We start from the raw sequence: 21,883 nt of genomic DNA on the forward strand, positions 1-21,883 counted from the left end.
ATCAGTAGATCTAGTAATGTTTTATTTCTAGTTGGTGCGTCTACCATCTGACCCATAAAATTGTCCTGCAAGACACTAAGGAACTGGCGAGCCTTAAATGAATGCGCGGTTCCCTCCGCCCAGTCTATGTCTGGATAATTAAAATCCCCCATTATGATAACACTTCCCATCCTTGCTGCTAATCCAATTTGTGATAGGAGATCCATCTCCACTTCCTCCCTCAGGTTTGGGGGCCTATAGCATACTCCCAGTATTATTTTCCCCTTAGCTTCATCCCTTTGGAGCTCTACCCATAAAGATTCCACCTCCTCCCTAGCCCCCTCAGTGATGTCATCTCTCACACTCACTTGTACATTATTCTTGATATATAGGCATACCCCTCCCCCTTTTTTACCTTCTCTATCCTTGCGGTATAGGGTATACCCTTGAATGTTTGCCAGCCAATCATGAGAGCTGTTGAACCAGGTCTCTGAAATTCCCACAAAATCCAAATCCTCCTTGTACAACAGTATCTCTAGTTCACCCATCTTGTCCGCCATGCTCCTGGCATTGGTGAACATGCCACATAGTTTAGACTGGTCGCATATTGTCCTCGTATTGGGTGTTTCAAGATTGCAACTAGGACTTGCTACTATACTCACCTTGTGTTTTTGTGCTTTGGTTAACCTACCACTAATGCCCCCAATACTACCCTCTGGAATATCTTCCGCGCTGGCTATCACTGTCTCTGGACCCTCCCCCCCATCGCCTAGTTTAAAAACCCCTCTAACTTTTTGGCCATCTTCATTCCCAGCAGATCTGCACCCTCCTCATTTAGGTGCAGTCCGTCCCTTCTATAGTACCGGTTACCGACTGAGAAGTCGGCCCAGTCCTCCAGGAACCCAAACCACTCCTTACTACACCAGCTCTTCAGCCACTTGTTTACTTCCCTAATCTCCCTCTGCCTTTCTGGTGTGGCTCGATGTACCGTTAGTATTCCTGAGAAAACTACCTTGGAGGTCCTTTTCCTCAATTTAGCTCCTAAGTCCCTAAAATCGTTCTTTAGGACACTCCATCTGCCTCTGACTTTGTCATTGGTGCCAACGTGCACCATGACAGCCGGGTCTTCCCCAGCCCCTCCCAGTAATCTGTCCACAAGATCCGTGATGTGCCGAACCCGAGCGCCCGGTAGACAACATACTGTTCGGCGCTTCAGGTCTTGGTTACAGATTGCCCTCTCTGTCCTTCTAAGAATTGAGTCCCCTACCACCAGAATCTGTCTTTCCTTTCCCTTTGCTGCCCCCCACTCTCACTGGAGGAGTTCTTCCCCTGGCAGCTAGGAGAGTCCCTCATCTCCAGCAGTGCTGGTCCCTGACTGGTTTCACCAATGTCACTCAATGGAGCGTACTTATTGGGATGCTCCAGTCCTGGAACGGCCTCTCTGGCACTTCCCCCTCTACCCCTCCTGACTGTCACCCATCTACTCTTTGCTAGTGCCTGCACCTCTTTGTCTCCACCCGCCTCTGTGCTGGCCCCTGCCGGCACCTGCCATGTACGTTCCTGGCTCACCTTTAGTATGGAGGAACTTCTCAGTGCTGACAGTTGCTTCCCCAGATTCAGAACCTGGGCTTCCAGGGAAACAATGTGCTTACATTTTGCACAGCAGTATTCGCCCTCGATCGGATGATCAAGGAACGCATACATGCGGCAAGATGTACAAAGAGCCGCCTCTCCACACCCGCCGGGCATCGTACCTATTAAATTTAGTGAGGATTGGGGATTTTACCCTGTCCAAATTACCTAACAGCTAGCTTCCTGGCACTAATACTCAAGACAATACACAGGTACACAACAAGACAATACACAGGTACACGACAATACACAGGTACACAATACACAGTACTAACGATCCACACACACTACTCAGACAACACTCAGATACTCACACTACACAGGTACTATGACCCCTGTTATAACCTCCTGTTTTAAACTCTTGTGTTTAACTCCCACTTAATCCAGCTCCACTTGCACCAAGCTCCACTGCTTCAAACTGAGCACGCTCAGACTGAGCCCTACAACCAGTTAAATAGTCACCTGTGAGCAATTAACCACACCCCTTAATTGATAGACTGATGAAAACAGGAAAAAAAAAAAGAGCTATTTAAAAAGTGACAGCAAAAGTCAAATGAAAAGCCCCCAAAAAGCACCCCAGCAAACAGCAACAGACAGCAGACAGCAACAGACAGCAACCAAACACCAAGACTTGTATACTCTAACTCTTGTGTTTAACTCCCACTTAATCCAGCTCCACTTACACCAAGCTCCACTGCTTCAAACTGAGCACGCTCAGACTGAGCCCTACAACCAGTTAAATAGTCACCTGTGAGCAATTAACCACACCCCTTAATTGATAGACTGATGAAAACAGGAAAAAAAAAAAAAGAGCTATTTAAAAAGTGACAGCAAAAGTCAAAGGAAAAGCCCCCAAAAAGCACCCCAGCAAACAGCAACAGACAGCAGACAGCAACAGACAGCAACAGACAGCAACCAAACACCAAGACTTGTATACTCTAACTCTTGTGTTTAACTCCCACTTAATCCAGCTCCACTTACACCAAGCTCCACTGCTTCAAACTGAGCACGCTCAGACTGAGCCCTACAACCAGTTAAATAGTCACCTGTGAGCAATTAACCACACCCCTTAATTGATAGACTGATGAAAACAGGAAAAAAAAAAAAAGAGCTATTTAAAAAGTGACAGCAAAAGTCAAATGAAAAGCCCCCAAAAAGCACCCCAGCAAACAGCAACAGACAGCAGACAGCAACAGACAGCAACCAAACACCAAGACTTGTATACTCTAACTCTTGTGTTTAACTCCCACTTAATCCAGCTCCACTTACACCAAGCTCCACTGCTTCAAACTGAGCACGCTCAGACTGAGCCCTACAACCAGTTAAATAGTCACCTGTGAGCAATTAACCACACCCCTTAATTGATAGACTGATGAAAACAGGAAAAAAAAAAAAAAAAAAAGCTATTTAAAAAGTGACAGCAAAAGTCAAAGGAAAAGCCCCCAAAAAGCACCCCAGCAAACAGCAACAGACAGCAGACAGCAACAGACAGCAACAGACAGCAACAGACAGCAACCAAACACCAAGACTTGTATACTCTAACTCTTGTGTTTAACTCCCACTTAATCCAGCTCCACTTACACCAAGCTCCACTGCTTCAAACTGAGCACGCTCAGACTGAGCCCTACAACCAGTTAAATAGTCACCTGTGAGCAATTAACCACACCCCTTAATTGATAGACTGATGAAAACAGGAAAAAAAAAAAAGAGCTATTTAAAAAGTGACAGCAAAAGTCAAAGGAAAAGCCCCCAAAAAGCACCCCAGCAAACAGCAACAGACAGCAACAGACAGCAACCAAACACCAAGACTTGTATACTCTAACTCTTGTGTTTAACTCCCACTTAATCCAGCTCCACTTACACCAAGCTCCACTGCTTCAAACTGAGCACGCTCAGACTGAGCCCTACAACCAGTTAAATAGTCACCTGTGAGCAATTAACCACACCCCTTAATTGATAGACTGATGAAAACAGGAAAAAAAAAAAAAAAAAAAGCTATTTAAAAAGTGACAGCAAAAGTCAAAGGAAAAGCCCCCAAAAAGCACCCCAGCAAACAGCAACAGACAGCAACAGACAGCAACCAAACACCAAGACTTGTATACTCTAACTCTTGTGTTTAACTCCCACTTAATCCAGCTCCACTTACACCAAGCTCCACTGCTTCAAACTGAGCACGCTCAGACTGAGCCCTACAACCAGTTAAATAGTCACCTGTGAGCAATTAACCACACCCCTTAATTGATAGACTGATGAAAACAGGAAAAAAAAAAAAAAAAAAAGCTATTTAAAAAGTGACAGCAAAAGTCAAAGGAAAAGCCCCCAAAAAGCACCCCAGCAAACAGCAACAGACAGCAACAGACAGCAACCAAACACCAAGACTTGTATACTCTAACTCTTGTGTTTAACTCCCACTTAATCCAGCTCCACTTACACCAAGCTCCACTGCTTCAAACTGAGCACGCTCAGACTGAGCCCTACAACCAGTTAAATAGTCATCTGTGAGCAATTAACCACACCCCTTAATTGATAGACTGATGAAAACAGGAAAAAAAAAAAAAAAAAGAGCTATTTAAAAAGTGACAGCAAAAGTCAAAGGAAAAGCCCCCAAAAAGCACCCCAGCAAATGTTCTTGTTGAATGTTTCTTTATGTAAAGCTGGCCCATATAGTTTACAATCTGGTTGGTCAATTCCTTTTAGATTTCCTAAAAATAGGTACTGTGAGGACCCACCTAAACAATTCATCCAATTCAAATCCAATATAGCAGGCTTTTGCACTACATATTTTTGGTTAAAATTGTACAATCAGATTGCAATGTGTCTGGCCAACTAATAGCCCAAATGTGGTACATTTTTTATGAAAATCAAATGGGCCTCCAGGCAGTGAACAAAATAAAAAAGCAACTCAGGCTGAAAATATCCACCTTTAGTCTGGAGCTGTCCCCAGCAGTACTTTTTTTTTACCACAAGATGTCCTACTCTTTGAAGTTGACTGATGCCCAGTGGGAGACTAAGGATACACTATGTATGAGGTCTGTGTTTAAAAGATGTGGTATACAAAATGACAAACATTTGCACAGCCGCAATTAACTTGACTTATTTTGTTTAATACAATTATCTCCTATGATTCTAATCGCCATCTAGCATGTGGCATATTTTGTTGAGGCTGTGCAAATGTTTTTCAAATTCGGACAGCAATTTTTTTTTTTTTTTTTTACATAGACAGAGTGTGATGACCCCAGTCCTTGAGGGAGCATCACTATGATGCAATTCATGCTGTATTAATGCAGACTGACATGATGATATTGGTGCCGCTTTCCTTCATCACTAAGGACCATCCACCTGTATGGAGAAGATCAGGACAGGTAGAGCACCCTGCATATCGCATGGTGGGCCAGTGGACATCCAAAAACGTGTAAAAAAAAAAAAAAATACACAAGGGTGTAGCCTTCAGAAATTTGGCTTTAATAAATGTTGTGAAAAGATGTCACCAAACGCCTTCCATATGCTAGTGTTCTGGTTGCTTTACCATCTTGTTTTAGTACCCCTTAATGCTAGTCACGCACATAACATGGCTAGAATCATAATTTCAGTTCATTTTAAACATGTAAATAACTACTGTATATCTTTATTCAATTTAACACTTATTTCAATAATAAACATTGTATCCTCAAGAGATTATGTCAAATAACTTGACGTATGGAATACACATTTCAATGCATTTGCGTACAGGCAGTTCCGTTAATTTCTATTGGGAGGCAGTAGCTGCACAGACATAGCCACTGGTCCAAATTTGACAGTTATGCAGGTGCAGGTCTGTGTCCCCAAATATACACTGTCAAATTGGGACCAGTGGTTGTGTCCATGCAGCTGTTGTCCCAATAGAAATGAATGGGACTGCCTGCACACAGATGCACAGAACTTTGCATCCCATGTGGGCAAAGATGGCCCTTCACAAAAGTGTACGGATAGGTAGATCTGCATTTATTAAAACTAATATATATGGCCAGCATTGCAGGGCTGAACTGACCAAGAGACAAAGTAGGACTGAGTCTATAGGTAGCAGAAGCAAAGTGGTGGCTTTTCTCTTTATAGTTATTGACCACATATTTTTTTCCTCAAACATTTACACATTAGGCTTAATTCACAAAGCTTTAACCACCCTTTAACCACTTGCTACTGCCTCATGCTGGCCCTTTAAATGGTTTCTGAAAGAGGTCTGTGTAGGACCAACTTGTAGAATAGGCATGATGGGAGGTCCCTGCCTATTTGGAGGTGTGGTTTGGGTGAAACAACTTGTAAAGTGGACATAATTTGGGTATGCCCACCCAGAAAGTGGGTGGATGAAATGCAGACCTTGGGCAAGGATGTCAGTGACTTGGGATGTTGATATGTATGTATATATGTCATTTTTACACTTTGGCCAAAGTTCTATTTCAAGCTTACTGACTTGATATTGCCAGGTTAAAGCCAGTAAAGGGAGAAAATATTTTATACAATGGAGGTGATAACAGCAGGCAGTATTACTATGGGTGCCAATCTTGTTTTGAAAGTGATAGTTCATACTTTGATTTTGCCAGTTACTCATACTTCGCTAATCGTCACATTTGCTTATCCTTCGTAGTCACAGACTAATAGCTTATTAGCTGCAAAACACTAGTACTACTAAGATGGACTCCCTGATGATCTTAATGCTGGCTAGCGAAAACTTGGGAGCCCCTCCACGTGTCGTCATTACCTGCACTGTGATTCATGCCTTTTTTGAGGAAGGAATAAAAGAATCTCTGACTTGAAAAACCTGGGAAAATATATTTTTAGTATTTTAATTTGTGAAATTGGTACATTAATTGACTGTTTTAACTGTGAACAGTGCTGCTGCACCCAGGGTAATGACAAGGGCAGCAGGAGGGGCGCCGTTTGGCACCTTCACCCTGGGCACTGGATAACTTTGTCTCAGCACCGAATACAACCACTCTTTTTCTCAATAACAACTTTTAAAAAATGTTCATTCTAGTAAGATTCCAGTTCATCTTTACATTCCTGTTCCTTCTTCCCTGGACCAGTATTCAGGATCTGTGTTGCCTCCTCTGTTTGGAGGCATAAAGTGCATTTCTACAGAATGAGGGTCTGTTGCATTATGGGGTTCTTCTGCAGTGAGGGTAGAAGTGCCTGGTTGGCTAAAATCCCTCTGCTCAAACCCTGTGCAGTGCAGCCACAGAGGTGTAGGGGGTGTCCAAAGCCAAGATAGATGTCCCTCGGAGCAGGTTGGGGAAGCATTATGAATGTAGCAGACCTGAGAAGCCTTTTCTACCCGTGGAGGATGAAAAAGTGAAGGACAGGTTGTTGGTGCATCACCAGGAGAGTGTAAACTGCCCCCACAGTGTGTATGGAAGTCTCCTCCATGGCAGCAGGGTGAGGTATTGCATGGCATTAGAGATAGCTGAACTGCATGACGGAGAGACTGAAGGCCTTCTCTCAGTTCTTGCACTTGGCACGACAGGTCAGATACCTGCAAGAAAAAGAAAACTGACATAGGTAGGACCTATTTTGGTATGATATTACTGACTTACTAGCTTGCTTGTGTTACTTTTTTTTTTCTTAAATGCCCGATTACCAGGTGTATGATCATCAGGACCTCTGCTGTAGTAAGGACTAGTAAGGACTCAACTCATTAAAACCTTTACCTTGGATTTTGTTTCACAAGGATTCCATTAGTCATTACATAGGTCTTCTATGAGAATTATCTAACGCTCATTCTAGGGTCACGCCTTTCATCTTTTGTGATATTTGTAAACTCCCAAAGACTATTATTATTATTGCTTACTGCGGCAAAAAGGAATACTGCTCATTTCCTTTAGTTTGTGTTTTGCTGAGAACAAAGCAATTTTATTCTTACGTTACACTTGACCAAGAACCACTCACCGCTTGACTCAATCGGTCCATACTTTCTGTAGCTCTCGGTTCCGATGACAGGAACAAATGATCTAAGAAGTATAAATAAATTATATAACTTCTTCTGAACGCTTTTTATTAAGAACAATTCATCTTACCACTGACTTGTTTAACCACTTAAAGACCAGGCCATTTCTGAGACTTTTGTTTACAAGTTTGAATCAGTTTTTTTATGCTAGAAAAATTCTAATCACCAAACATTATATATATATATTTTTTTTTTTGCAGAGACCCTAGGGAATAAAATGGCAATCATTGCAATTTTTTTATGTCACACGGTATTTGCGCAGTGTTTTTTTTGTGGACAAAATACATTTTAATGAATAAAAAACAAACTCAATATATACCCCTATTTTTTTGGTAAAATATGAAAGATGATGTTACGCTGAATAAATAGATACCCAACATGCCACACTTTAAAAATGCACAGGCGACGATTTAAACATTTTTACAGGTTACCTGTTTAGAGTTACAGAGGAGGTCTAGCACTATAATTATTTATCTTGCCCTAACATTCACGGCGATACCTTACATGTGTGGTGCGAACAGTTTACATAAGAGTGCGCTTCTGCACGTGAGCATGAAGGGATGGGGCATGTTCAATTTTTTTCTTTTTACACTGTCCCTTTAATTTTTCTTTTGATCACTTTTATTCCTATTAGTAATGTAAACATCCCTTGTAATAGAAATAAGGAGATATCTGGGGTCAAAAAAGACCCCAAATCTCTCCTTTACCTTTAAGGCCTGGTGCACACTGATTATGTAGGTTGCAGTGTGCATATTCCAGGTGCATTTTGCATTTTTAATAAACATTCTTGATCCATTGAAGTCTATGGAACCAAAAACCAGAAAAAAGTCCCTGGCCCTTTCCATAAAATGCACAGATGTGAACGTGACTCATAGGAAACCATGTTCTATCTACACGCCTTATCCTGTAATAGTGATCTCACGACCATGTCATCAATGGAATATCTGTCCAAAATTTGATAAGGTTTGGGGCCATATTTCTAAACTGTATTCTATTTTGATGCATACCTCAGCCAAACAGAATTACATGGTCAAGTGGGAGCAAGACTTTCAAGAGAGCCTTGAACTTGAGGGGTGGCATTCGACAGCTCAGGCAGCATCAAAATCACTCATCAAAACTTCCACCATAGAGGCAAACTACAAGGTTCTCTTCTTCCAGGAGCTTCTCCAAAGTGTTTGACTGTGACCAGGAAGGAACAGCATACCATATATGGTGGCAATGTTCCAAAGTGAGGAGATTCTGGATCAGAGTTTACAACTTAATTTATTCCCTCACTCAAATTAATCTAACCAAATCTCCCAAACATGCCCTGTTGAGTTACAAAGTCGAAGCCTCAAAACACCAGAGGAGACTCACTTTTATATTTGTATCCGTCAGAACTACCATAGCTAGAAACTGGAGGTCAGCCGTCATACCATTTAAACAGCCCAAGCACAAGCTTTCCTGGCTTAAATAAATGTTTTTGAAAAAGTTTGGGGGCCATGGATCAGATACTTGACTGGTGATCCCTGGACTGTTCCAGGCTGACAGACCTCTGGGTGGCATGGACCAGAGCCTGGGGTCTTCCCCTTCCCCCCTCCCTTCTCCTACTTTTCTTTGATTCTTTTCTTTGCTTTCAAGCACAAAAACTATGTGCTTGAAAGATTTTGAACATGTAATCCTAGTATCGGAAGACAGGGGTCCCCCCCCCCCACAGTGCTCCATTGATCCACATTAGCTATTATGCGACTACTATGCTATAACGAGTTGAAGGTACACTTGTAGTCTATTTGTTAGATATCATCATTGTATCTATAAAGTTTGTGCACAACCTCATAAGCTCGCAATCAAGTGCCTTTGAGATGCCTGGGAATGGCAATATTAAGGGAAACCTCTTCAACTAAAGTGGGCCTTAAGATTATATGCCTTCTGTTTCCCTTCCTTGGAATGATCATCTAAATCTTTTTCTTTGTCGGTATATGAGCACTTTTGATTGTGTACTTTATATATTATTCACATATCTATGATGTTATTTTTCTACTCTTTGTGAAAAACTTTAATACAAATATTGAAACAGGAAACCATGTTAAATGGACTGTAGTGTGTTTCAGCAAAACTAAAAACACACTAAAAAATGCATAGGTGTGAACCAAGCCTAAAAGCAAAAGTTTGAAAAAAAAAATAAAATTTTTTTTTGATCTTTTGCTTTAAAAAAAAAATGTTTACTTCTACCCTAGATTGGTCATGACATCGCTCTGGTCCTCCAAGGCCATAGAGGCGATCAGAGATGATCTGGTCTCTTCTCACCTCTGTGACCAGCCGGCTGTCGGATCGTTTCTTTGGCTCAAGAAACTACGCTTCTGAAAGCGATCCAGTGGCTAATGAGCTGCTCAGATCACTTTCATGAGAAAGCCAGCCGCCGGCTAAAAAAAAGTACCAGGGTTATGGCTGATAGGTGGTTGGAAAAGGCAGAAAATATAAACACTATGGAATCAATGTATATACAGTGCCTTTAAAAAGTATTCATACCCCTTGACATTTTCCACATTTTGTCATGTTACAACCAAAAACATAAATGTATTTTATTGGGATTTTATGTTATACACCAACTCAAAGTGGCACATAATTGTAAAGTGGAAATAAAATGATAAAATGGTTTTCAAATTTTTTTACAAATAAATATGTGCAAAGTGTGGTGTGCATTTGTATTCAGCCACCCCCCCCCCCCCCCCCCCCCCAAGTCAATACTTTGTAGAACCACCTTTCGTTGCATTTACAGCTGCAAGTCTTTTTGAGGATGTCTCTACCAGCTTTGCACATCTAGAGAGTAACATTTTTGCCCATTCTTCTTTGCAAAATAGCTCAAGCTTTGTCCGATTGGATGGAGAGGGTCTGAACAGCAATTTTCAAGTCTTGCCGAAGATTCCCTATTGGATTTAGGTCTGGACTTTGACTGAGCCATTCTAACACATGAATATGCTTTGATCGAAACCATTCCATTGTAGCTCTGGCTGTATGTTTAGGGTTGTTGTCCTGCTGGAAGCTGAACCTCCACCCCAGTCTCAAGTCTTTTGCAGACTTTAACAGGTTTTCTTCTAAGATTGCCATGTATTTGGCTCCATCCATCTTCCCATCAACTCTGACCAGCTTCCGAAGAAAAGCATCCCCACAACATGATGCTGCCACCACCATATTTCATGGTGGGGATGGTGTGTTCGGGGTGATGTGCAGTGTTAGTTTTCCGCCACACATAGCGTTTTCCTTTTAGGTCAAAAAGTTCAGTTTTGGTCTCATCTGACCAGAGCACCTTCTTCCACATGCTGTGTCCCTCTCACAGCTTCTTGTAAACTGTAAATGGAACTTCTTATGGCTTTCTTTCAACAATGGCTTCTTGCCACTCTTCCATAAAGGCCATATTTATGGAGTGCACGACTAATAGTTGTCCTGTGGACAGATTCCCACACCTGGACTGTGGATTTCTGCAGCTCCTCCAGAGTTACCATGGGCCTCTTGGCTGCTTCTCTGATGAATGCTCTCCTTGCCAGGCCTGTCAGGTTAGATGTACAGCCATGTCTTGGTAGGTTTGCAGTTGTGCCATACTCTTTTCATTTTCGAATGATGGATTGAATAGTGCTCCATGAGATGTTCAATAGTGCTCCATAAGATGTTCAAAGCTTGGGATATTTTTTTATAACCTAACCCTGCTTTAAACCTCTCCACAACTTTATCCCTGACCTGTCTGGTGTGTTCCTTGGCCTTCATTATGCTGTTTGTTCACTAAGGTTCTCAACCAGAACTCTAAGGGCTTCACAAAACAGCTGTATTTATACTGAGATTAAATTACACACAGGTGGACTCTATTTACTAAATAGGTGACTTCTGAAGGCAATTGGTTCCACTAGATTTTAGGGAGGTGGCAGCTGAGTGTGTACACATGTGTGTGTGTGGGGGGCAGCTGAGTGTGTACAGGTGTGTGTGTGTGTGGGGGGGGGTCAGCTGAATGTGTACAGGCGTGTGTGTGTGGGGGCAGCTGAGTGTGTACAGGTGTGTGTGTGTGGGGGGGGCGGCAGCTGAGTGTGTACAGGTGTGTGTGTGTGGGGGGCAGCTGAGTGTGTACAGGTGTGTGTGTGGGGGGGGGGGTCAGCTGAATGTGTACAGGCGTGTGTGTGTGGGGGCAGCTGAGTGTGTACAGGTGTGTGTGTGGGGGGGCGGCAGCTGAGTGTGTACAGGTGTGTGTGTGGGGGGGCAGCTGAGTGTGTACAGGTGTGTGTGTGTGTGTGTGTGTGGTGGGGTGTACAGTTGAGTGTGTACAGGTGTGGTGGGGGCAGGTGTGTGTGTCTGTGCGGGGGGCAGCTGAGTGTGTAAAGGTGTGTGTGTGGGGGCAGCTGAGTGTGTACAGGTGTGTGTGTGTGTGTGTGTGTGGTGTGGGGGGCAGCTAACTGTCTACAGGTGTGTTTGGGGGCTGAGAGCATAGAGGTGTGAGGGGGGGCTGAGTGCGTAGAGGTGTGAGGGGGGCTGAGTGCGTAGAGGTGTGAGGGGGGGACTGAGTGCGTAGAGGCGTGAGGGGGGCTGAGTGCGTAGAGGCGTGAGGGGGGCTGAGTGCGTAGAGGCGTGAGGGGGGCTGAATGCGTACAGGTGTGAGGGGGGCTGAGTGCGTACAGGTGTGAGGGGGGCTGAGTGCGAACAGATGTGAGGGGGGCTGAGTGCGAACAGATGTGAGGGAGGCTGAGTGCGTAGAGGCGTGAGGGGGGCTGAGTGCGTACAGGTGTGAGGGGGGCTGAGTGCGTAAAGGTGTGAGGGGGACTGAGTGCGTAGAGGTGTGAGGGGGGACTGAGTGCGTAGAGGTGTGAGGGGGGACTGAGTGCGTAGAGGTGTGAGGGGGGACTGAGTGCACAGAGGTGTGAGGGGAACTGAGTGCACAGAGGTGTGAGGGGGACCGAGTGCACAGAGGTGTGAGGGGGACCGAGTGCACAGAGGTGTGAGGGGGACCGAGTGCACAGAGGTGTGATGGGGACCGAGTGCACAGAGGTGTGAGGGGGACTGAGTGCACAGAGGTGTGAGGGGGACTGAGTGCATAGCGGTGTGACAAAGTAGCTGAGTGTGTACAGGTGTGAGAGGAGCTAAGGGCATACAGGCATGCTCAGTGTGGGGGGGGGGGGGGGGGGGTGCCAGATATAGGATCCGCCCCGGGTGCCAAATGCTCTAGGTACGCCCCTGGGTATGAATACTTTTTCAAGGCATTGTATAGTCGAAAAAAACGCTTCAGAGATATGAAGCCAAGGGGGAATCAACATGTATGTGCACACTAATTTAAGATGTGCACATTTATGCAATCCACATAGAGGCACTGTGCTATACAGTGGTGATAGTAACAGGCCGCTCCTATTTGGTAAAAGCCCACCACATTGATACAGATACATTAGTGGGGATAGCTAGGAAGGGGAATGATAGAGAATTGGTGCTTGTTTTCAAGTTTTTTTTTATACATTTTGTGTGAATAAATTACATTACATTTTTATGAATTTTTTTAACAAATGATTTGGTAGCCCAAAGTTGGTGTCACTTCTTCCACAGTTCTCTATTTATATAGCATTGTTGATCTTTGTGATGACACCCACCTAGATATTATGGTCAGGGCAGCATAATCAGTATATGTGCATTCCCTCAACCAATCGCTTTTTAGATTGTTGGACGCTCAACAGGCATTGTGGGATCTTGCATCTACACTTATACTAGTTTTTTTAGTCCGCAGCACTTATAATTAAGGGCCGCAGAACATATTTTTTAATGGGAAGCCATAGTTCCACTTCAACACAACACGTTCATTTAGAATAGGCTGCCAAGGCACAAACATTAAACAGGAACCTTTTTTTGCAACACGATGCACCACAACGCACATGTATGTTGTGATGTGCTGAAATGTACATGGGCTGAAGTTGCTTTGGGACAACACAAGTTAGGGCTTAGTGAATTGAGCTCCCAGAAATGCTAGAATGTTTTGTAGTGCGTTTCTAAAGGTCTGCTAAAGATTACCAACCTTTTTTGGGCTACTTTCTGTCTACATGTGCTTGCTTCAGCTTTTTCCATGCATAGTATAGTTCAGGACTGATTAACGTAATAACAGTGGACCATCCCTGCAAATTCTGTGTTGACAGATCCAATTGTCGTGTCAATACAATGCCCAATATAGGAATGAGCCACTGAGGAGCTCAAGCATTGTTACTTTGGATGTGGAGGAGTAGGCCTTTGTATTTGCATAAAAAGGTCAGGGGCTCATGAGGCATGCTGGATAAACACAACATACTTCTCCAGATACCTTCATAGCCTCTAGTTAGGTGTTAGAATCAGTGTGGTGATCTGCAGTACAGTACAGATCAAATCCTGATGGGTATTGTTACATTTTTCTTGACATGAAGCAAAAACAAAAAGGCAGACACAGGTCATTTATGGCTTATTCATTACTGAACTTAGTGATTTTTCTGAAATTTTCCATGAAGGTGGACAGTGCCATCTTAAGAGCATTATAGGCCCCTGGGCAATACAGTGCACTGGGGCCCTGTCTACACAATCACACACCCCAGGAATTATGGAAGGTAATAAAACACAGTATCCCAAGACCGATAGAAGGTAGAAGGTAAAAAAAAAGTACCCCCTGGGACATGCAGAAGGTAAAGGAGCTGGCAAAGGTAATGAAAAAAAAAAAAACAGTACCCTAGGACCTGTGAAATATAAAAAAAAAAAAAAAAAAAGAAAGAAAAAAACAGTGCCCCAGGACCAGAATAACCATACAAATTATAATTTAATCTTTTTATTATTAATTAAACCTGAGCACAATCTACTTTAGACCTACTAACAACTATAGATCTATATAGGGCATACAGATTGATTGGTTCGTTTACGTAGGCCCTCATAATTACGTAGTTTTGATCAATCTAAAACTGTATAAAAACAGTATAGTCGGATTGCAAAAATGTATGGAGCATCCTATCAAAGTAATAAACCAATAGTGGGGATTGGTATGGAGAAGGAGGCTGCTGTGACCAGGAAGGTGTTTGCAGGAGAAAAGCGCACTAATATTCAAGGATCCTGGAGGCTGGATTACTGGACGGAAGAACAGAAATGTCAAGCATCAGGGTTTTTTTTGTAATTTACCCACTCTTGCCACTGCCACACTATTTGCCTAGTAAAACAACTCCTTTATTTCTTGAATTACCTACTGTTTTCTGTGGCAGAGGCAGGCAAAATATCCGACCGCGGCGTGGCGGCGATGGGAGTTGTAGCACGCGGTAGGCTGGCTGCGCTGCTCTCCTCAGAGTGACTGACTACACCCCCCGAGAGCAGCTAGCTTGAGCACGCAGCCGCCGCGGACTACAACTCCCATAAACAACAGCGGCGGCCGTCTCACGCGATGTCACCTGACAGACTGACAGTCAGTCAATAGTGAGTCGTGATTCAGCGGCAGAAACTTGGACAGCCGCGGCGCCAGCCGGCGGCCATTGTTTTGGTTATACAAACAGACATGCTTGGCTGGGGTCGCTGGGCAGGTGGGGCCCCCCAGGCAAGTGGGGCCCCCGGGCAACTGCCCAGCGTGCCCATGCAAAAAGACGGCACTGAAGGTGGACTTACCTGGAGCATTTGAAAGGGTGCTACATTTTGAAAATGTAAACTTTTGCTGGGCAGTTTCTTCTATGCCATCAACAACCCTGTAGGAAGAAACAGCAATGTGAAAATATTTAAAAACATGTAAGGTGATTGCGCATTAAAAATTGTATACTGTGCATTTTAGCATTGTTTTGAAAATATTATAATTCAGTACATAAGCCTCCTAGATTGTAAGCTGTAATGAGCAGGGCCCTCGGATTCCTCCTGTATTGAATTGTATTGTAACTTTACTGTATGCCCTCATGTTGTAAAGCCCTGCGCAAACTGTTGGCGCTATATAAATCCTGTATATAATAATAATAACAATAATAATATGAAATATCTTGCACTATTTGGTGAGTTGGTGTCTGGTCAGGTATATCAGAAAACTCAAGGTCTTTTTACCCTCATAACTATGTGTAGCGCTACCCCCGCTGAAGCCATTTAAGTATGTTTGTTGCATACTCTGCCTCTCAAACCCAATTTCAAGGACCAATGAGAAACACACACGTTATGATAAAACACAGAAATTGTCTTTACTGCAATATTTCTGTAGAAAAGAGTAACAAACAGTAATAATATATATTCAAGTAATAAAATTGGAGAGCAATAACTGAGATTAAGAGCAAAATAGCTCAATACTATATTCAGGCTACTTTCAGGAGATTCAAAACCTGAGAATAAACCCAAGAGCAGAGACAAGCGCTTCAATAACAAATCACAACATGGCAATCTGTATCAGATTGGTTACCTTTACTCAGGTCGGCTCTATGAGTCCAGGCAGGAGGAGAGCAGAGAAATTACCCTCTTTATGTCAGGCCTCTCTTCTGTCTCCTGACATCACAGGCCCCACTTCAAACACTGTGCTCAAATCACTATCTATGAAGAATGCAGGATCTTCCTCAGCAAGGTGAAAGAACAATGGTGTCTGTATACAGTCTCTCTATGAATGGATGGCCTTTAGACCTGTGGCACTACAAATGTTAGCAAGATGACTAACAGCAATGATGTCTGTATACAGTGTCCATTTAAATCTGTGTGCAATGTCCTTGTTTCCTGCAAATAGGCGAAAGCCCTCTCACCCAATCCTGTCGCCAAGGCCCAAATGAACATCCTGGAACAGGCAGGCTCTTCTAGGGACCCAACTGGTCACCTCACACTGGAACGCTTCACACCGTCGGTGCAGGTGCATCTGGATATGCACCTGGGATCCCCCTCTCTCAGGCTGGATGTCCCGACCGGCTGTGGATGCCTGAAATCAGGCGGTGGACTGACCTGGGAGGCAGAACCTCTCCCCTAGGTCTAATCTCTTCCTCTGCCTCGTGGAGTCTGAGCAGTCTCCTCAGATCAGCAAGATGTCTCTAGTTCCTTTTCCCTCAGAGCAGGCTGGCTATTGTAGTTCTGTGTCCATAGAAAGGTATGGGGCCATTTTAGACGGGGACTACATATCCCAGAATCCTTTGCAGCTGCTGCTTATTAAAGTCCTTCTGATTTGCTCCGGTAATTGCTCCTCCTCCTGCCAATAGGGGAACAGTGGAGGATGCAGAGTGAGCAACCCTGTGTGTCTGTGTGAGGAGAAAAAAAAAGGAGGGGGGAATATCCCTCAGAAACTGACAGGCACTTTCTCCCTCACAGAAAAATCTTAGATAGCTTCGCCAGGCAGCGGGATATGCAGGGCACCCGCTACACCCCCCCACCAAAGAACCTTTGGTCCCCAAAGGAAGTAGCAGTTCATGACCTTGTACATGCTTTCAAATACATGTGGAGAAAAAAAAAACAGGTTAGTGTACACAGAAAAACAAACAACTTGGATTTTCATAAGGACCTGGCAGAGGAACCTCCCATCAATAAACATAGAAAGGAAGGTTGTCCTGCCTAAAGGCCACCTTAATTGGAATGGCCCAGCTAGTTGTACCAGGGGGTGAGTTAAGGTTGCCCTTCACCAAATCTCGGGTGTGAAGCTCAGGCTCTGCAAGAGTCGCTCGAGGGGTGAGGATAACTTCTTTGGTACTCTCACCCAACACATCACAGGTCAGTCTCTTGAGAGGATGCTTAACTCTTCGCTTTCTCTTTTCCACTGGCTCAGGCATGGTAGGCTCTTCTTCCTGTTTAACTGCTTCTGCCTCCTGCAGATCAGTTTCTATTGCTTATGCTGTGGATCCTTCTCCATCCATTGTGGAATAGGGAGACACCTCTGGCCCTTCTGCTGGCAGGGAAGGTAGGGGATCACATCTGGGGACAAAGGGGGCTAACAGCCGCTTCACCAGATCTGTGTTGGTCCCTACAAATCAATGAACTTCCCATACAGCCTGGCAGTCAAGGACACATAATGGCCAGTGTCTCAAAATTCTGAGGCTTTCCAACCCTCAATGGATCACATGATAACTTGACCCGCAGGCATCATTTACAAGAATAATTCTCCACTTTAATTCCCTGGATCTCTTATTTTCCAACTTTTGCAGGGGCAAGTACGACAAATACCTCTCGTAAAAGTCTCTGGTCAGCAAAGTCACCTGAGCACCCAAATCAGGAATGGCTCTTGTAAAGATTCCTTCCACCAAAACAGGCACTACAGACAGAGGGCCTACCAACTGGGCAGGAGGCTTGGTGGACACATCTAGAACAACAGGTTTTTGTGGCTGGACTCGTGCTTCCTTCATCTTCCGACATCGAGACTGCTGTCTCTGACGACATTTTGTAGGCCGATAGGCATTCTTCACTGAAACGGCATAAACTGCAGGTGTCCTCCATTTTTCTCTTGCAGATTCAGGTGAAGGTTCTCCTTGAAGGCCCAGGCTTTCTCTCCATCCTTGTCAACCTTCTGTCCTCCTCGGTGGAGTAAGACATTCTCGCTGGTAGTGGCCTACACCTCCACAATTTAGACAGACGTCTGGATTCATTGGCCTCTTGCCAGGTGCTGTGGACAAAGCCGGGTGCACATTAGGCCCTTCAACCCCCTCTCCGGACAACTCAGTAAGTTTTGCGGCCAATATGTTCATCATTTCCATCATCTGGGTTATCTGCATCTTCAGTGCTACTACCTCAGACTTGACGTCCAACAATCCGGTTATCATCTCCATTAGATGACATCTGAGTCTTCAGAATCCGATCCCTGGATCACTATCAGCTGTGCTGGCCACTCTGACTCTGACAGCAGATTCCAACCCCTGGCACTTGTGTTTGTTCTCCAGCATGGCTTATTCCTCTCTCATTAATTTAATGAGCTTAGGATACTTCATGGATATGGTATCGGCTGAAATCTACAGCCAAATCCAAACTGGACCAGAGCATGAAGCACCTCCCCTGATCTGCTGTAATCTAGCCTGATCTACAGCAGAAGACTGCATCCCCTTCTTTAATATGATCTAATGCAACATCCTATTCAAGCAGTCTGATATCTTCAGACAGGTTGGTGTTGGAGGGCATGCTCAAATCGACACATTAAGTCTGCTGCTGTCTCCATCAACCAAAACTCCTCCTGCAGAATATTCAGGTAATCTTGAGCGATGCAATCTTTCTTACTAAACCTCAGATTGCGGATAGCTTCTGAGGCAGGGCCACTTAGACTCTCTGTAATTCTCTGCTTCTTGAGAGTCTCAGGAATGTCCCATTCATCCAAGGCTTGTGTGGCCTGGTCCAACCACTCTTCAAAGTTGTCCTCCTCTGTAGGCACTGGATGTCTTCCTGAAAAGGGCCTGAGTTTTTTGTACCAGAGCACGCCAAAGGGTCCCTTGGCAATTTTGACACAAATTCTCCCATAGCAGCGAGGAACTCTGGCTCAATCATGGCCGAAGACAGCATGGAAGGGACCTCTTCCCTCATGGCCTTAACTCGACTGATACTTGGCGGACACCCGTCTGGTGTGTGTGACTGGATTAGATGAAACTCAGCCTGGCCGGCCAGCTGCACACTGGACCCTCAAAAAAGGTCAGGGATCCCTTGCTTCCATTCCAGCAGCACATGTGTGCAGGAGGCCTCACAGTCAGATCTAACATCGATCACTCATGTTTTCTTGTTGAAGGACAATGTCTGTACTACCTGGCTGATCTGCTCTTCAGTCCAAGCCTCCCCAGGGAGTTCAATCACTACGCTTGATTCTGGGCTGGTGCACAACACTTTGTCACAGCAATGGGGTCCATCTTGGCACTTTTAGGGGTGCTGTCTCTAGAAGTTGATTGCAGAGTAGCAGTATTATCCCGGACGAGCCCTCACCTGTAGCGCTACCCCCCGCAGGAACCGCTTAAGTATGTTTGTTGCATACTCTGCCCCTCAACCCTAATAACAGTCTCAGCCCCCTCTGGCACACCTGGTAATAGTGTAAGTGCAAGGACCAATGAGAAACACACACATTATGGTAAAACACAGAAATTGTCTTTACTGCTAAATTTCTGTGGAAAAGAGTAACAAACAGTAAAGATATATATTCAAGTAATGCAATTGGAGAGCAATAACTGAGATTAAGAGCAAAATAGCTCAATACTATATATTCAGGCTGCTTTCAGGGGATTCAAAACCTGAGAATAACCCCAAGAGCATAGGCAAACACCTCAATAACAATAAATCACAATATGGCAATCTGTACCAGACTGGTTACCTTGCCCTCCTCCTACCTCCAGGCAGGAGGAGAGCAGAGGAATGACTGTCTTTATGTCAGGCTTCTCTCTTCTGTCCCCTGACATCACAGGTCCAACTTCAAACACTTACTCAAATCACTATCTAAAGGCTTAACTTTCCAGATAAACTGTTCTGCACACCCACTGCATATACAGAGCCCTGAGTATGTGTGTGCGAACCCATATGGCGCTAATAGCTTCAGTCCTTTTGAAGAAAGATGAGGCTTTGTATCTTCAGCTAGCCACTCTGGTTGGTGTACTTAAACTCCTGAAAAGCAGGGCCAAACACTACAACTGGCCCGGATTATCAAGTAAAGAATGCAGGATCTTCCTCAGAAAGGTGAAAAAACAATGGTGTCTGTATACAGTGTCTCTGTGAATGGATGTCCTTATCCTTTAGCCCTGTGGCACTACAAATGTCAGCAAGATGACTAACAGCAATGATGTCTATATACAGTGTCCATTTAACTCTGTCTGTGTGCAATGTCCTTGTTTCCTGCAAATGGGCAAAAGCCCTCTCATCCAATCCTGCGGCCAAGGCTCAAACAAACATCCTGGAACAGGCAGACTCTTCTAGGGACCCGACTGGTCACCTCACCCTGGAACGCCTCACACCATCGATGAGGGTGCATCTGGTTATGCACCTGGGATCCCCCTCTCTCAGGCTGGATGTCCCGACCGGCTATGGATGCCTGAAATCACGCGGTGGACTGACCCGGGAGGCAACACCTTTCCCCTAGGTCTAATCTCTTCTTCTGCCTTGTGGAGTCTGAGCAATCGCCTCAGATCAGCAAGATGGAGTCTCTAGTTCCTTTTCCCTCAGAGCAGACTGGCTATTGTAGTTCTGTCTCCATAGAAAGCTATGGGGCCGTTTTAGATGGGGTCTACATATTCCAGAATCCTTTGCAGCTGCTGCTTGTTAAAGTCCTTCTGATTTGCTCCTGTAATTACTCCTGTCATTGGCTCTCCTCCTCCTGCCAATACGGACACAGAGGATGCAGAGTGAGCAGCCCTGTGTGTCTGTGTGAAGAGAAAAAAGGGAGGGGGGGAACTATCCCCCTCAAACTGTCAGGCACTTTCTCCCTCACAGAAGAATCTCGGCCAGCTTTGCCAGGCAGTGGGATATGCAGGGCACCTGCTACATATGCAAGGGAGGGCTCAAAATAAAAATGTAATTACTAGCACATTTATAAAACGTATAGCTTAGAAAGTAGAGGAGGTATGCATAAAATGCCAGGTGTGGGGGAATAACTGTGGTTAGATGAAAAGCACAGGGCACATTTTATTATACATTAGCTTTGGGTCTATTGGTTTGCCAGTGACTTTAGTTTTAATCACAATACAGAAGTTATATGTGTATTTTTTGGTTGAGTAAAATGCTTTGAATAACTGTACTAAAAATGCTTTTAATAAGTTCTCATTGACATCTGTATATGTGTGCTTTGTGGAGTAATTAATCTACTAAAGCTAAAATAGTTTCACTTACATTTTTTCACAGTAGAGTTTTTTGTGTCCCCTTTCCCCTCAGTGACTTGACAAACTACCAGTCTTTTAATCTTTAATGTAGACCCTAGAGCAGGTACACAGGAAGAGGGGAGAAAAGTGCTGAGAACTTACTTGAAAGCACTTTATGCCATAATGTGCTAGTATGCACCGCATGCTAGCACATCATGACTGACTTACCTTTCACATGGAATCCTCCAGCACTGAGTTGTCACTACTCCCAGCACTTCCATCTTTTGCCCAGTCTTCCTTCTGGGTTTGTGCTCTCTGGCCATTTGAATGGCCAGGCCACAATGACTCCACTACTTGGTATGCGCACAGGAGTCACTGTCGCAGCATGGTGCCCTGCATTTTTCAGTGTGCCCTGAATGCAGAGTCACTATGCCTGTGCAGGTGACATCATCGGCCAGAGCCAATGTGAATATCTCCTACACAGCGCAAGTTTAAGATATATTCACTAAACCTACAGGTCTGACTTATTTTTAAGCCTACCTGTAGGTGCAAGTTTAAAATTACAAGTATACAAGAAGTGGGACTTTTAAGGTGCCTTAAAAGGTCC

General features: G+C 44.3%; 1 protein-coding gene across 1 annotated transcript in view; it reads right to left on the reverse strand.

The window, feature by feature from the left end:
* Positions 1–4,703: 4,703 nt before the first annotated feature.
* KCNH3 (potassium voltage-gated channel subfamily H member 3) overlaps positions 4,704–21,883 on the reverse strand; it is a 153,845-nt gene continuing 136,665 nt past the window's right edge. Inside the window, exons 14-16 of the mRNA XM_073614022.1 lie at positions 15,194–15,270; positions 7,531–7,592; positions 4,704–7,117 (exon numbers count right to left, since the gene is read on the reverse strand). Of these exons, the coding sequence (XP_073470123.1) occupies positions 6,641–7,117; positions 7,531–7,592; positions 15,194–15,270 (616 nt within the window). The 3' untranslated portion in view covers positions 4,704–6,640. The remainder of the gene's footprint in view (positions 7,118–7,530; positions 7,593–15,193; positions 15,271–21,883) is intronic.

This window comes from Aquarana catesbeiana, linkage group LG02 (genome assembly GCF_042186555.1).
Source record: "Aquarana catesbeiana isolate 2022-GZ linkage group LG02, ASM4218655v1, whole genome shotgun sequence".
In the NCBI taxonomy this organism is placed as follows: Eukaryota; Metazoa; Chordata; class Amphibia; order Anura; family Ranidae; genus Aquarana; species Aquarana catesbeiana.